At 40.2% G+C, this 17,209-nt stretch overlaps 1 protein-coding gene across 1 annotated transcript; it reads right to left on the bottom strand.

Moving 5' to 3' along the window:
- Positions 1-3,168: 3,168 nt before the first annotated feature.
- Positions 3,169-12,407, bottom strand: LOC106589814 (1-acyl-sn-glycerol-3-phosphate acyltransferase epsilon). The gene is made up of 8 exons (XM_014180182.3): positions 11,701-12,407; positions 10,562-10,631; positions 10,282-10,397; positions 9,863-9,952; positions 9,082-9,172; positions 6,826-6,987; positions 4,518-4,641; positions 3,169-4,009 (listed from the first exon to the last, which is right to left on the bottom strand). The coding sequence occupies exons 1-8, from the start codon at positions 11,917-11,919 to the stop codon at positions 3,784-3,786; spliced, it is 1,098 nt and encodes a 365-aa protein (XP_014035657.2). The 5' UTR covers positions 11,920-12,407; the 3' UTR covers positions 3,169-3,783.
- Positions 12,408-17,209: the final 4,802 nt, after the last annotated feature.

Here is a 17,209-nt window from a genome sequence, read left to right on the forward strand (position 1 = left end):
GCGCTCACAGCTGCATCACTTCCCTTTCAACCTGTCTTCAATAGCCCACAAAAAAATATATTTAAAAAAATTAATTACGAAAAAGAAACGAACAAAGAAAATACCAAAAGCTTTTGATTGTCATTCCGTTATTACATAAGTCTCAAAAACACAAATGAACACAAGCATAATTGAATCATTGAACAAGTTTATGGTGTCAGATCAGGTTTAATAGGGCAAGGTGAGTAGGTCAAAGTACATTAATGACTAAGGCACTTTTTCTGCACTACATTAACAAGTATTAAAGGATATGCATAAGAGCAGCACAATCTTCTGAGCTTTCTTAGCAGTGAATTAGATAATTTGAGAGGAATATTTAGGAAATTAACAAATACAAAATATAAATGTATCTCTTCAATCAACAAGGTAACATTTTCATTCTATATTCATAGGATTTTTTTTTGTATCTCTTAAGTGCTGCTGCATTTCAGGAAAGGCATGCACAACTGTTCAAGTAAGGTACAGGATGTCAACAAAACAGTCTGCCTATGTTCATACACTACATAACCAGAAGTATGTGGACACCTGCTCGTCGAACATCTCATTTCAAATCATGGGCATTAATATGGATTTGGTCCCCCTCTTGCTGCTATAACAGCCTCCACTCTTCTGGGAAGGCTTTCCACTAGATGTTGGAACATTGCTGCGGGGACTTGCTTCCATTCAGCCACAAGCATTAGTGAGATCGGGCACTGATGTTGGGCGATAAGGCCTGGCTCGCAGTCAGCGTTCCAATTCATCCCAAAGGTGTTCAATGGGGTTGAGGTCAGGGCTCTGTGCTCTTCCACACTGATCTCGACAAACCATTTCTGTTTGGACCTCACTTTGTGCACGAGGGCATTGTCATGCTGAAAACAGGAAAGGGCCTTCCCCAAACTGTTGCCACAAAGTTGGAAGCCCAGAATCATCTAAAATGTCATTGTATGCTGTAGCGTTAAGATTTCCCTTCACTGGAACTAAGGGGCCTAGCCTGAACTATGAAAAATAGCCCCAGACCATTATTCCTCCCCCACCAAACGTTATAGTTCTCACTATGCAATTGGGTAGTTAGCGTTCTCCTGCCATCCACCAAACCCAGATTAGCCCGTCGGACTGCCAGATGGTGATGGGTGATTCATCACACCAGAGAACGCGTTTCCACTACTCCAGAGTCCAGTGGCGGCAAACTTTACACCACTCCAGCCGACGCTTGGCATTGCGCATGATGATAGGCTGCTTGGCCATGGAAGCTCCCGACGAACAGTTCTTGTGCTGACGTTGCTTCCAGAGGTAGTTTGGAACTCAGTAGTGAGTGTTGGAACCCGAGGACAGAATATTTTTTTACGTGCTACAGCACTCGGCGGTCCCGTACTGTGAGCTTGTGTTGCCTACCACCTCGCGGCTGAGCCGTTGTTGCTCGTAGACATTTCCACTTCACAATAACAGCACTTGACCAGGGCAGCTCAAGCAGGGCAAACATTTGACAAACTGACTTGGTGGAAAGGTGGCGTACTATGACGGTGCCACGTTGAAAGTCACTGAGCTCTTCAGTACTGGCCGATTCTACTTCCAATGTATGTCTATGGAGATTGCATGGCTGTGTGCTTGATTTTATACACCTGTCAGCAACAGGTGTGGCTGAAATAGCCAAATCCACTCATTTGAAGGGGTGTCCACATACTTTTGTAGATGTTGTGTATGATAAAACAACTTCAAAGAAAACTGCATTTAAATGTATACTTGAAACAAACTCCAAAGTGAATAATAAAATACCATTGGAACAGAGTGGAATAGCAACATTTGTGATTATGAACATGTTATACCATGGCATTGGGTAAACATTTTGCACTGTATGTGGGTGTGTTCGGTAGCCACAATGTATTTTCTGACCAGTGACATACAAAAGCATGACACATTACTGTAATAACGGAATAAAAAGACTTGTAGCATTGCGCCAGAGTATGAAAAAGACAACATGGACAAACTCTTACTTGATGAAACACCAAGAGGTACTTTATTTACAAAAGGAAATAAAAACTAAAACATATTACTTTTGTTTCTCAAAATCAAGTGCTTTAAAAACAATATTCAACCACATACTACTGACACCAAAAGCTCATAACTGAAGACAATAACACCAATAAACTATGCTGTGCAAAACAGTTCCAGTGCTGTCCAGTAGATGGAGTCCCAGTGCAGTCCTCTGGGTGGAAGCTGAGGACAAGCTCCTCTGGTAGAAGGCACACATTTCTGGGTTCAATTGGCACAATAGTGTCTACCAGAATTGTTTGATTATTTACAATCAGTTTTTTTTTATCAAGTTGACAGAATTAATCAAAATAAATTGAATGAATTAAAGTTTTTAAACTATTGCCATTCCACATTGTTATTAAAGGAAGGATATGTAAATGAGACCTTGGTATGGCAGGTGTAATTACCATGGGCTAATTTAATCCATATTGGAAGACCACTTTAATTTTTCAATAAAATAAGAATACCAACATTTAAAGTGACAACAGTTGAAAAAGTTGTTTTCATTATGAAAAATTATGGACATACAGTATATAACTGTTTTTAGAATAGTGACGCATATTATACAGTTGACTTTGTAAACAAAGGAATATGAATTCTATATTGTGATACACTACAATTGGCCTTCTCAATATATAGCTATCTCTACCTTTTGTGTAATCTGTAACATGGCAAAGGCAGCATTTACAAAAATGACTCTATAACAAGCTCTTTAGGTCAATTAAAAAATACAATATTGGTTCCTCAGGTACAGCTGACCTGATTACAGATACATTCCTCCAACTAAAACACTTGTTTGATACCCCTGCACTTGTATAGAGTTTGGCAACAATTTGTGGAACTTTTGCAAAAACTCAAACAAAGCACATATACAGCAGACACGTTGTAACCGGGCAATAAAAAGGAGAACTTTAAACACATGGCTAAGTAACCATCACTTAGACCTAAACACTCCATCACCCTCAATAATGTATTAATTGGACAATTGAATAAACACTAATCACTCTCTTTTGCAATGAGTACTTTGTAATTAGTACTGAAAATTAAATCTGCTCTCTAATGCTGGGTTCACATGCTCCTCGGAATAAGACACTCTAAACTATCTTACTGGAAAGACCAGAGGACGATACATGTTATCTCCCCTCTCCTATTTCCTGCTTGGATACTCATAAATAACTCAAGAGTTATGAACATTCTGAGAGTTTCTCAGTCCCGAGTTGTTAATAATTCCAAGAGCACATGAACACAGCATATAATCTCAAACAGAGAGCTGAACCCTAACTCTGGTAAACTCATGTTGAAAAGGGATGCTGAACACTGGATATGCAAAAGCACAGAATTTAATTATGTAATAGGCTAAACGGTATAGGGAAGAAAATCTGTCTATTCATACTTTATGGCTGAGATAAAAGGGGGAATTCAAGGAAAGAAATACATACAACATCCCCATTTTTCTCACCTTATCTGGTTGCAAATTGATGCACACAACCATAGAGCAATGAAGAAGCAGCACAAGAAACAAAACCGCTTTTCTATCCATCTCCCTATCTCTCTTCTTACTGCTGTTAGGGAGGCAATGAGCCATCCATTTGGACAGAATTCTAGAAGAACCAAACCTTAACAGCAACAAGTGCTTTGTTTCGAAAAACATAAGCCCCCTGCCTGATGGGTGAGTGAAAGGGCAAGGTCTTTCCATAGCCATAGCAGATGGCATTGATGACCACCATGAGCTTCCTATGGACTAACATTCACCCAGAGCCATCCCAACAGAGTCCCATACACCCAGGTTCGGACATAGAGTTTCCTGCCAGACTCCGTCAACAGCATTGGCAGTGTTAGCCCGCCCAAAAATAGCAGCGATGGCAACGTCTTCCTAATGCTCAGATGGGACCTTTGACCTTCTCCAGGGAATCTGCCTTTTTTGTCTGGATCCTCAGACTCATAGAAAGTAGTCAACATCCTGTGGCAAAAGAGAGAAGGTTCCCTTTAGAGTTAAAGCATATCCCCAGCTCATGTCTAATCAGCCAATCATGACAATTTATAACTGTGATTGTTAGTAAGTGGTAGGGTTGCAGAATTCCAGTAACCTTACACAAAATTCCTAGGTTTTCCAGTAATTCTGGTGGAAAGATTCCCGTAATTAAGTGAGAATAACCACGAAATCCGGAATCCTCCAACCAGGATTTCTGTAAAACCCGGCAATTTATCGCAATAGTCAGTGCACACTTCATGTGTGGCGGGGGCATCAACGCATTAAATGAGTTATCAAAGCAGACTAGCTCCAGCATCCTTAAACCTAATATTGCAGTCCACCATTTGAGTAGTTGAAGTGCTGTCGGCATTTCAGATTAATTTCAGATACATTTTCTTAACATGAACTCAACCTTGGCCTAAATGTGGAATTGGTGCATCGGTCAGTGTCGTAATGTCAGACAGGGTTAGAGAGAGGGTGGTAAGAGGATACTCACTGGTCCTTGATCTCAAATCGCTCGTGCAGCCACCTGCGGAAAAACACAGACTCCGGGGGAATTTCCTTCACGTCCACACGTTCAAAGTGGATGTGAACTTTGGGACATTCCTTACACAGGAATTCTGTCAAACAGAGAAAACATGAATGAGAGAGAAAACATGAATGAGAGACAAAACAACATCAGGAAGACCATAGCAGCCAACGACCACGTAGCCATCAAATTGTGTTTGCGAATGAGGCACTACGTAGGTTCAGATACAGTATCTTATGGATCTGAACTTCCGTCCTCTAACTCCAAAAACAGGAATTAAGTGACTACAGCTTCCACAGAGGTGTGTTTACAAAACACTGTACAATCTGAGCAGGATTTGAATGACCAGCTTTAGAAACGATAGTTTCCTCAAAAGCCCTGCCTGCTCTGTTTTTCTTACAGGCCCTCAGATTAGCCTATAGGCCTATTCTTAATCATAGTACCCATTTGGCATTTTCATATGACTCATCCAATCAGCCAGATCCACAAGGGTAAAGCAGTCATTAAAATCATTATCCCTCACACTACACTCGTGAGGGCAATTTGTAGAAATGGAGAAACAGCTGGATAGTTTGACAAAAGCCTCCTGAGATATAAGAAAGCCCAAAGACCACATGTCACGTCACTCAAGCCTCCCCAGAGGGGGAGCACTTATGACAGAAGTCAGCCTTTCCTGTGACCCATTGGAAAACAGACTTACACTAACTCCTGCCTTTTAAAGAAGGCCAAGATGGCAGAGTGATTCTAAAGCGTAGAGCTATTATCTCATGATAGACAAAACGCATTACACACCAGCTCTGATTCGTATGTCAAATTTCTCGAGAATTGATTTGACAAGAATGAATGCTCGGATGGTCTTCAATTCCTTGAGCCATTTTGTTCGAAAGACATGGCGTCATCTGATAAATATTAGAGGTCCTAATCGCAGGTGACATTTTAAAACCACTATATCAAACATCACTGACATGTTCTGATGTCATGATAATTCCATCAATGCAAGAGGGGCATTAGTCTTGAGGACTGGCAGCATTTTGAATCCTGCCACATGAAGGTTAAAAGCCAAGATAAGAGAAAAGTTAAATCCCTGCGCATGTTTTACATAACAAAACAATAACTCTGGTCAGACAGCTTGGCTGAAAGCTCCCATGGAAACGTTGACGTTAAAAGTAAGCAAACAGCTGAATCTGGGGACGTGCACCGAAACATTCCCTTGGAATAATTTCAACCAAACCCCCATAATCACTGCATCAGTCATTCAATGGATATTACATTTTATTTCAGTAAATATCAACATGGGTTCACATGATACCTAGGTTGAAAATATGCAGGTTAAGACAAGGGACTGATCAATGCGGAGCATTCGAAAAAAGAAACACATTCATTGGACCAGCGCTGTTGCGGATTTATTGAAAACGTGGCCAGCATTGGCTGTAGATCATTTGAAAAACGGTTAAATGAATAGACAGTAAAACAGGTATGCTATCGTAAAACAGGTATGCTATCTGTTTGCTGAGTAGTTAGCTGAAATTCACTAAGACTGTGAATTTTCACTTTCCACTTCGATGGCAAACTTTCTGTAGTGCAAACATTCACCTCCAGTCATTTTTGCTCTAAGACTGGTCCAATGAATTTGTTTATTTTCAAACGCTTATGCATGGAATTATTACATTCTCTTAACCGTTGTTATTTCAACCTAGCTTGAAACCAGGAATAGCCTGGACACCAGCCAATCAGAGCAAATGCTTGTGTGTTTTATCAATAAGGGTGAAAGATTAGAGGTGACAATATTTGATTTCCAAATGATTTGATGCCCATTGAGTTTGGTTGCAAGAAGGTTAACCGTTTCAGTGCGGAAAACATTCCTGGTTTCAGTTCAAACACGGTCCAATATTTCCTCCCTCAATACAGTCATCTCAATAACATGTGAAATACTGGGAAATTAACAGGAGGTGTACTTAGACAAACATGCTTTTCTATTCTTCCCATGCTGTTTACTACCAGTACATCACTGTTTATTCCTGAAAGCAACAGGATGTTTTCACACCAAGGCTTTTCAAAAACACTTTGGGAACACAGAGGAATCAAAAACACCACAACATAACACGCACTGTTTACAGGAAGCCAACTTATTTTCTGTTTTAATTAGGAGAACAATGTTATACTGATAATGAACTGAGTAACTCCAGTTGCGTGTGGGAATTTAGAAGATTATTGCATGCATCAAAATCCCCCCTTAATACCTGAAAGAACTGAATTATCTGGAACAACCTCATACCTGGCATTGATGGGGCAGGATGTCTTTCACTGCTTGTGCCCAGTGTTCCCTCATACACCACGGTGACATCATACACAGCATCCAGGTGGTCCCTCATGGTTTCTATGGCAATGTGCGAGGCTTTCATTCTTGGGGTCAGAACGTGGTCCAAGACAGCCAGTCCTGAAGGAAATGAACAGGTGAGCATTTGGTAATTTTTTTACATTTACATTTTATCTTATCCAGAGGCACTTACAGGAGCAATTAGGGTTCAGTGCCTTGCTCAAGGGCACAGACAGACTTTTCACCTAGTCAGCTCGGGATTCAAACCAGGGACCTTTCAGTTACTGGAGTTTGGTTGCAACGCTCTTAACCACTAGGCTACCTTGCCGCTGTTAAATCTCTTGGTTGTGCCAGGTGACATGCAATGTTAATTATAGCAAGTTTCCAATAGCGGTGCTAAACAAGACACTGTTTCTAGTACCAGCATTTCATTTGGACCTTTCAATGAATGCCAAGAAAAAGTGTAGTGTCTGGGGAATAAAGACCTCCATTCAAATAATCAGGTCAAATAACCTTGACTTGTTCACATGACTGAATGGTAGACAACAGTGGACGAATTGAATTAGCAACGGTCAAACTATCCCATAATGACGTCTTCCAAATGTCACCCGGTTGTTGTAATCACTGATCAGAAAGATTGTTGGCTGCATTTGAGACCAGCAATTATCTAAAACCATATATACACACAATTAATAGGTCATTTAACAGGCCTGTTATTCTCCCCTGATTTAATCTTGATTGTACTCTGTCCAAAGTCCACAGGTTTTTCTTTGGGACAAACTACTACTGCATAACAAAAGTGTTGTCCCATCCTGTTGTTGGTAGAATATACATGGCACCATCACTAGGCGGCTTCCACCCGGTTACGTAACCCTGCACCTTAGAGGCTGCTGCCCTATATACATAGACTTGGAATCACTGGCCACTTTAATAATGTTTACATATTTTTGCTTTACTCATCTCATCTATATATACTGTATTCTATTCTACTGTATTTAGTCTATGCCACTCTGACATTGCTCATCCTAATATTTATATATTCCTTAATTCCATTCTTTTACTTTTAGGTTGTGTGCGTTGTTGTGAATTGGTAGATATTACTGCACTGTGGGTGCTAGAAACACAAGCATTTCACTACACCCGCAATAACATCTGCTAAACGTGTATATGACCAATAAAATGTGATTTGATTCTCCTTTCTCTACTATACCCCCCACCTTACGGCGAGCAGATCATATAGTCATGTGCCAAGCCCAAATCCCTAGAGCGGTTTACTTGGACTTAGAGGGGCAGGTGATATTTCACATTTTGATTTCAGTGACAGATTTTCAAGTTAAATCTGTAGCTACGCACGCAAAGGACTGCAGTTTATCAAGTACCACACTGTGTATATGTTACGCTCCATAACATGGTGAAAAAGCTGTGAGGGCCAAAGCAATTCATTGGGAAATCTGATGGACAAATGTTTCAAGTTCAGACAAGGAATTATTCATTTTTATTAATATTCCACTTTAAATATAAAAAATAAGTACCTTATAGTAAACTATAAGTAATATAGTCTGCTGCCAAACTAATAAATCCTACTTTATTAAACAAAATGTCTGCCACCAAACTAATACATGCTACTTTATTAAACAAAATGTCTGCTACCAAACTAATATATTCTAATTATTAAACAAAATGTCATATGCATCAGCTTTTAAACCACTAAAATTTGCCCTTGCGAATTAGGTCTAGCAACATTATAAATCACTTATCAGCCAGCAGTAAAATACTTTTGTAATCACAAGTTAATCTTTTGCCCAATTTTTAAGCTACAGCCTCTGGGATATTTCATTAAAGCAGATCACTGGTTGGAGCTGCCAAGCTCTTGGCGTTGTACCAGCAATCCACTGACGATGAGAAAAAATACAAAACAGCCAGGCGGCTTTTCATTTTGTCTAAGCTTCCCCTCTAATGCTGTCAACAAATATTTTTACATAGATGGCAAAAAGTTAGTTGTGGGTAGAATGTATCTGCTGTTATAGTAAATGGATTTTGCTTTCATGTTGCGAGTTGGATCAAAAACCTTTGTAGAAGCTGAAGTACCTGTTGCAATGCATTAACATACATGACCCCTCATTCATTCATCATCCCCAAAGCTTTGCTACTAGGCATGCAAGAATACACTCCTTCTAAATCAGTAATACTACATTTGAAAGTATGAAAGAGCACCTTCTTTAGCAGAAAAAGCCTGGCTGTCGCTGATCATCTTCTTGAGTTCAGGGTTGTATCGGGTTCCTTCTGGGAAGATGACAAGATACATCTGCACAGAAAACAAAACAAACAGGGATGGAGTTAGGACAGGAAGTCTTACAGGGGAGATCAGCACATCATTGCTCTTAAGATAAGTAGTATACAAGTACAGTTTTACAGCAAGGTTACTTGACATCAAGGTACTGACTGGTACCCATTTCATACATCCCTGTCTATACTCTACATACCCATGGCTGCACATCTGAAAACTCTGCAACTTGGGTGTCATGTAGACTAGACAAGTCATAAAATCATTCCAAAAACGCTAGACCAGCAGACCAAACAACAAGCTGTGGATCTTAGTGTCCTGGGAAAAAGTTATTTGGCAACAACTGTCCTTCCTGATATAGACTAGACACAGAGAAACATTTAGAAGGGACGTGCCAGTGACCAAAAAGGCCAATCTAAATATTTCAGTTGGTTTCATGTATTTTGTATCTTTTAGAATAGCAATGCTCTTTAAAAAATGACAATTTGGATAATGTAAGAGCACTTTCATGGTATTCACTGACAACCCATCAATACAATCCATATGAATGAAGTGACAGTATTAAACATTCGTTTTGTTGGCAGCCATGTAAAAAGTTATAGCCTGCAATGCAAAAAACATGCAAATATAATATTTATTTTTTAAATGGTTTTTGGAAGGAAATAACATTCACATAGACAGTTTCTGTCAGTGTGCTCCATAAATACTTACTGGTGTTCCCAACACTGTCTGTGAAGAGAGCTTCTTTTTCATTGCCTTCTCGTCAAACTTTGCACTTCGCTTCACGTAGACACCTCCATGCTAAAAAAATAAATAAAAAAAAACATTTGGTAAAAAATGTACACAAAACAGGCTTAAATTAATCATACCAATAAGCACAACACGCATAACATATCTTTGACAGTGCAAAAATCTTTCACATTTTTTAGTGACCAAAGTGTAATAATTTGCTGTTGTTGGGGGGGAGGGTTGTTACAGGTATAATATTTAAATGAATCTAATTTCATATTCAGTTCATTTATTTTTCATTCATTATTTCCACACACACACACACACACACACACACACACACACACACACACACACACACACACACACACACACTTGTTGTAACTGGGGGCTGCCACTACCTGAGAGAAATACCATCCATACAATGGGAGCCACTTCAGACCATCTTTCAGGACATATCTCACATGGCCAAGTGCTTTCTGCCTAATGGCTAACATGTCAGCAATGATCCAGTCCGCTGTATGACAAGACAAAGGAAAATAAGGGTTTTAGTCCAACTGCAGTGCAAACTGCAGCATTCTAACGAAATCCTCCAATTTCACCATATCATATGCCACACTTATATCTCAGAATGAAGAGAAATGAATTAGTAAAACATCTTGTTGAATAGGAAAAGCTCACCTGTGCATTGATGGTTGGAAAGGTAGACCACATTCTCTTTATTCTTTGGTATGTCTCCATAAATAACAATCTAAAGAAGGAAGAATGAGCACTATTTTAGGCCTAAAAGACACCTTAATGGCATAATGCAGGGACATCAGAAACAAAATGGAAGAAATTTGGTGGCCTAACTGATATAATTTCTGCCAACCTTTGTAATTAGACTTTCACCCAGGATTTTGTCGTGGAAAATCCACTTGGCGCTGAGAAATCCAATGGCACACCAGCCATGTCTCAGTTTTTTCATCCATAAACTGTTCTCATCATCTTAATAACCTTACATAAGCTATTAATAATGAATCAAGAGCGTCTGAACTTTGTCACCTGTTCAAACACCTGAGGCATTGTTGTGCTTCATGAGATAACATGTTTGAAACAGTACGGGACTCCAGGTCTTCAATGTGTCTACTGGTATTCCTACTGTAGGAATATATGCAATTATATCATTTTGAGAGCCATATTCAAGAACACCCACAATAAATCACCACCAGACTAGGCTTAAATAGAAAACACCAAGATGAACGACAAAAGGGTGACTGTGAAGTTAACCATTTAACTGATCAGACAAACACTGATAAACCGAGTGGCACAGTGGTCTAAGGCACTGCTTCTCAGTGCTTGAGGCATCACTACAGACCCTGGTCCGATTCCAGGCTGTATCACAACCGGCTGTGATTGGGAGTCCCATAGGGTGGGGAACAATTGGCCCAGCGTCGTCCGGGTTTGGCCGGAGTAGGCCGTCATTGTAAATAAGAATTTGTTCTTAACTGACTCGCCTAGTTAAATAAAGGTTAAATAATATTACAAATAAAAAAACTGACGAAAAAAAAACAGCATACCACAGGTAAAACTGGATGCCTTAATATATGTATAGAGACCACATTCATTTCTCAGCTTTAAATTAGCCATTATTTTGATCTCTAGTACTGGCCAAGTAGCCTGGCACTAATGACAACCACACTCTTACTACATACCATTAGACCTAATACTATCTTTCTCTGGTGACATCATGTAATAACATGTAATAACATACAAGATACTTCACAAGCTGTGAGTAAGTCAGTGTATCCTTAAACTAAGTGAAATGTAGGCCTACTCACCTCCACCCCGGTATAGTTTTCAAAGAAAAAGAGGACGAGGCTCTGGTAGATGTTATAGAGGTGGTCGTCCATCCTGCGGTATATTCTTGATGGTAGGAAAGCCGAAATCAAGCGACAAGCACCCCATGACAGTATATATGCCGGAGCTGTGCCTATCATAACCGCTGCAGGAAACCAGTACCGCAACGAGTACGTGTGCACAACAAGGGAGAGCAGCATTCTGTACTGCGTAATAGCTTGTTCAAGTAGCGATAACTAACGTTACAAGATATCTGGTATCTTAATACCAGACAGCACTTTCACTTCTTCTCTGTTGACCGTTATCTTTGTAAACTGTCAAAGCAAGAGATAGCTAACGCGTTAGCGGAAGCTTGACAGCCACCCCAAATTATCGCAGTGAGAAGTTGCAAATGTAGAAAAAAGCATAACGTTATAGTAATACCACATGTCAATGTTATGCATAACGCAAAAGTTCAACGTAAGAACTAGCAAACGACCTCGAATCTCCGATAGCCACCTAACTTTACCTAGCTAAACGGCTAACGTTAGCTAACGCCGCGGCTAACTACAAGCTGTCGCTAAACACTGCTCAACGGGCCCATGACCCAAACGATTAAATGCTGTCTTACAAAATAACGGTTTAAACTACATTGGTATATCACAACTTACATGCTTAGAATCTAAGTTCTCCTTGGCCCACAGTTACGTTTTAACTTCGATTCAAAAACTGCCTCTACCATGGACTCCATGGTGTAATGGGGCGTAACTCGTCAGCCACTTACCAACATCTTACAAGCTGATTGGTTTAAAGAAGAGTTCTGAAGTGGTGGTTGCTAAGAGTGGACAGTTGCTAACTTGCTGGTGTCAGTCTGAGGTATAAAACAACAGTGCCAGGTGGTCGCTGCAGTAAAGCAAGATCTGCTTAAAATGCTCTGAGTTTGCAAGCTATTTTAGTAGTAGTGTCTGTCTGATATGTGATCTGCAGTATATCTTGAAGGTAAATGACTGAGTGAATGTCAAATGGATGAAATCACTAGTCTGGTCCCTGTATCAGTTTGTTGTATAAGTAACCATCTTTGATGCATAGCAAACTCCTAGTCCAACTTCATATTACTGGGATTTCCATACCAAGAAATATGGAAGTTGCTTTAGATGTGTGATACAATCTAAAGGAAAAAGGAAGTAAAGTAATGCGGTTGTTTAAAAAGCAGAGACGGAGAGACGGAGAGTACAAACGTCACATTTCCCATAAATATTCTCAACCAAAGCTAAATGTTAATAACACACTGTCAAATACAAATCGTATCAAATATACTGTCAGTGGTGGAAAAAGTACCAAATTGTCATACTTGAGTAAAAGTAAAATACTATTTGAATAAAAGTCTAAAACTATTTGGTTTTAAATATACTTAAGTATCAAATGTAACGAGTACTTTTGGGTGCTAGGGAAAATGTATGGAGTAAAAAGTACATTATTTTCTTTAGGAATGTAGTAAAGTAAAAGTTGTCAAAAATAAAAAATAGTAACGTACAGATACCCCAAAATACTTCATAAGTAGTACTTTAAAGTATTTTTACCTAAGTACTTTACACCACTGTATAGATCTATCTATTACAGCAGCATGAATCACAAGGATAAACTATGAATGTAACTTTTTCTTAACTCTTTATACTCGGGGGAATTGCCCTATATGGACAGGGAGGGGTACATTTAAATGTTTATAACAGAAGAAATATGAGATGCATACAGTATGCATAACCATGGTAGCAATTGAAAAGGGGACAATTTTGAGATAATGGGGAAATTATCAGAACAAGTGTGAGGACACAACAGTTCACCTGACAAGGCTGAATCCAAACACTACACTCTTTATTTTATGTGCATTCTACTTGTAGTCTACCTTTACAGGAAGCGGCGCAGGTCCTAATCCAGGCACTTGTCATCTCCCGTCTGGATTACTGCAACTCGTTGTTGGCTGGGCTCCCTGCTTGTGCCATTAAACCCCTACAACTCATCCAGAACGCCGCAGCCCGTCTGGTGTTCAACCTTCCCAAGTTCTCTCACGTCACCCCGCTCCTCCGCTCTCTCCACTGGCTTCCAGTCGAAGCTCGCATCTGCTACAAGACCATGGTGCTTGCCTATGGAGCTGTGAGGGGAACGGCACCTCCGTACCTTCAGGCTCTGATCAGGCCCTACACCCAAACAAGGGCACTGCGTTCATCCACCACTGGCCTGCTCGCCTCCCTACCTCTGAGGAAGCACAGTTCCCGCTCAGCCCAGTCAAAACTGTTCGCTGCTCTGGCACCCCAATGGTGGAACAAGCTCCCTCACGACGCCAGGACAGCGGAGTCAATCACCACCTTCCGGAGACACCTGAAACCCCACCTCTTTAAGGAATACCTGGGATAGGATAAAGTAATCCTTCTAACCCCCCCTTAAAAGATTTAGATGCACTATTGTAAAGTGGTTGTTCCACTGGATATTATAAGGTGAATGCACCAATTTGTAAGTCGCTCTGGATAAGAGCGTCTGCTAAATGACTTAAATGTAAATGTAAATGTAAGTGACATGAGTTCTCGAACAGAAATGTGAAATTCAATTTTTTTACTCACAGGTGTGTGGTTTGCTTGTATGACATCACATCCTGCTTTTGATTTACAGCCCTCACCTTGACAACACCACAATATGCAAAGGTAACCCAATTTGCGGGAAAGAGGGGGGCAACTTGTTGCGGGTGCTACACCTGCTTAGAATGTCTGTCAGTTGAATCCCGCCGTAAAGCAGAGACCCAGAGCCCGCTCTCACATAATGTATAGTATGTTAGTGTTCAGCCACTGTGTTCCCATTTAAGCACTTATCAGTGACCAAATATGCAATTTTCAACCTGTATATGTGATGCAGTGTAAAGGGCTACATATTAATTAACACTGGGCTGACATCTTACCCAGCACCCACTGCTCGGAGAGAATCCTGCTCCCATCTGGTCTCTTGCCTTTGTACTTCTCCATGCAGAGGCCTGCCAGCCGGACCGTTTTGCAGACTGTGCCCCCACACAGCTTGATAAGCTCCACCAGGCTGTGGGTTGGGGGCTGGGCATCCCGGGAGACAAACATTGCAGGCTGACCCAGGAAAAGGTCCTGCTGGCACTCCCCTGCAGACAGGAGCGGCTTCAGATTACAGATCTGGGAGGAGAGACATGACAGGGTCTAAGGTGGTATGTATTTTCCCGGAAGGGGGAGTTGTTTGCAGTGTTTCTTTTAAAAGAGCCCATCTTAATATAGCTAAAAGAGTAGTTATTCAGCAATGTACATTTTGTATATGTATTGTGTGTTTGGCTGACCATTAGTTGTCACAACCAGTGTGTTGCAGTGTTCTCTTTTCACAAGGAGAGGGCAGAAAAACACCTTAAATTTGTAAACAAGTCTTCCTTTAGCCTGTATAGGGATAACCACATTTCATACAAACAGAGCTGCTGTCATCACCTGTATAATCAAATACTCTCCAAAAGGCTTGACCCCCATCTGACCCCAAATCTCACCCAGTCTAGTATTTCTCCACATGAACAATCTACTAACTTGGTATCGTGACAAATGTTGAATTTAAATAAAACATATGTGAAATACAACACGATATGTGAAAGGGATTTGAGGTTTGAATTGAAAATGAACATCTGCCTGCCAGAGTGAACCATAAAACCTCTTAGCAGTAAAATAATGTTATAACAGGAGTCATGATGAATGATGATTACATGTGGTTTTTGTAATCTGGGGCCATGCTTATTGACTTGTAATGATTGAAAATATGAACAAGCTAACCACATGGAAAAAAATAAATCCACTCATTTTGTTTACTGCTTTCCATTGTGTCATTTGAGGAATGGATTTAATGTCTTAGGTTTATAACGATGCACATTTTGGGGGTCCGACAAGGGGTAGAACAGGGTACCCATATTAAGCTTAATCTAAAGGTGATGCCCTACTCAGACCAGGTAGACATTTATATTTCACTATGAGGACACGTTGGTCACCCTGGACCCCAGTCCACATTTCTGTGTAAGCAACAACCCTTCTCCGCAGCCTCTTGGGGTGGATGAATACCCCTTCTCCACAGCCTCTAGGAGTGGATGACATTGGCTGACACAGCTCATAGCTTGCAGTTGTGCCGAGTAATACATCAAAGATTCAATAAAATGCCATTCTCCGCGCCTGGTTTGACTTCCTTGGGCTGCTGTCCAGGCTGTCCATCCTCATTGCCCGAGAGCACTGAATGAGAACATACAGGCAGTCTTCGCTGACATTGTGCTCCATTTTAAGACTACAGAGTGGGGTTCTAAGCTACAGGGGATGTTTGGAGTGCTGCTCCAATCTGCTGCTTTATGAATGAGTGCCAGAAAACAGGCTTTACTTCAAATTAGACCTTTTGGAAGTTTTTTTTGGTAGGCCATTCTCAGACTTTAAAGCATGTTGGTCCTCCTCTGTACATAGCAGGAGCCTTTTTATCACTAATACTATATAATAACATGTTGGTCAAATGGTTCAAAGGGAGAGTGAACGGAGCATTAAAGTACATTGTTCACTTCATGGGGCGTGATACTTGGAGTGGATTCATAATAAAGACATGAGGATTATCAGTGAAAACGGGGTCTTTCATCAGGGAACACTGATTTGAATCAAGTGAAGCATTGATTCTCAAGAGATTTGTGACAGAGACTTGGGCTACAGCTCAAACGGAGCATTGCAATTGGTTGAATATCAATCAGGAGACAACATCTCATATTATTTGAAGTAGGCTAACAATGGCATATACAGCTGGCAAAAATTGACACTCAATATAATGTTAAAGTCATTAGTCACGCCACAATATTTAGCATAAACCTCAACCCTAAACAAAGTCTGTCTGTGTAAAGTTATTACTCTGAACTAATGTATTGTCTTTACAGATGTAGGATCTTAATTGTATCACCCTGTTGTTGCAGGAAATCTCCTGAAAAGCAGAAAATGCTAACTTGTAGTGTATTCAAAGTTCAAAAGGGCTTCTAAGTTTGTAATTTCCACTTATATATTTCAGGCTTGACCCAACTAAAAATGTATCAACCCCTACAAAAATGTCCATTAATTATAATCCACACAATAATTAACATTTCCTATTGCTGTAGGATAATTTTTTTGCTGTGAGAAACTTGTCAAATTAAGATCCTATATATACATGTATCAATCTATATTGGAAAATATTGTGTGTGTTGGGGGGGGGTTGGATTTCGTTCAAATTATGTTCCTTTGGAAATTGAATTCGTCTTTACACTCTCCTTTTATGACATTCTAAGTTATTCCGTGGCTGTCAACATTTTGGTTGTTATTAACAAAAATTCAGAAAATGAAACACATTGAGTTTGTGGTTTTTCTAAAATTGGGTTCCAATCTAAAACAGCTGCTTGGCAGATTCTGTGCAGTCAAACAGGTCACACAAGCAGTCCTCAAAAAAGGTGACAATTGGGTTTACTTTATGAGA

The sequence above is a fragment of the Salmo salar genome, chromosome 28 (assembly GCF_965601325.2).
Source record: "Salmo salar chromosome 28, fSalSal1, whole genome shotgun sequence".
In the NCBI taxonomy this organism is placed as follows: Eukaryota; Metazoa; Chordata; class Actinopteri; order Salmoniformes; family Salmonidae; genus Salmo; species Salmo salar.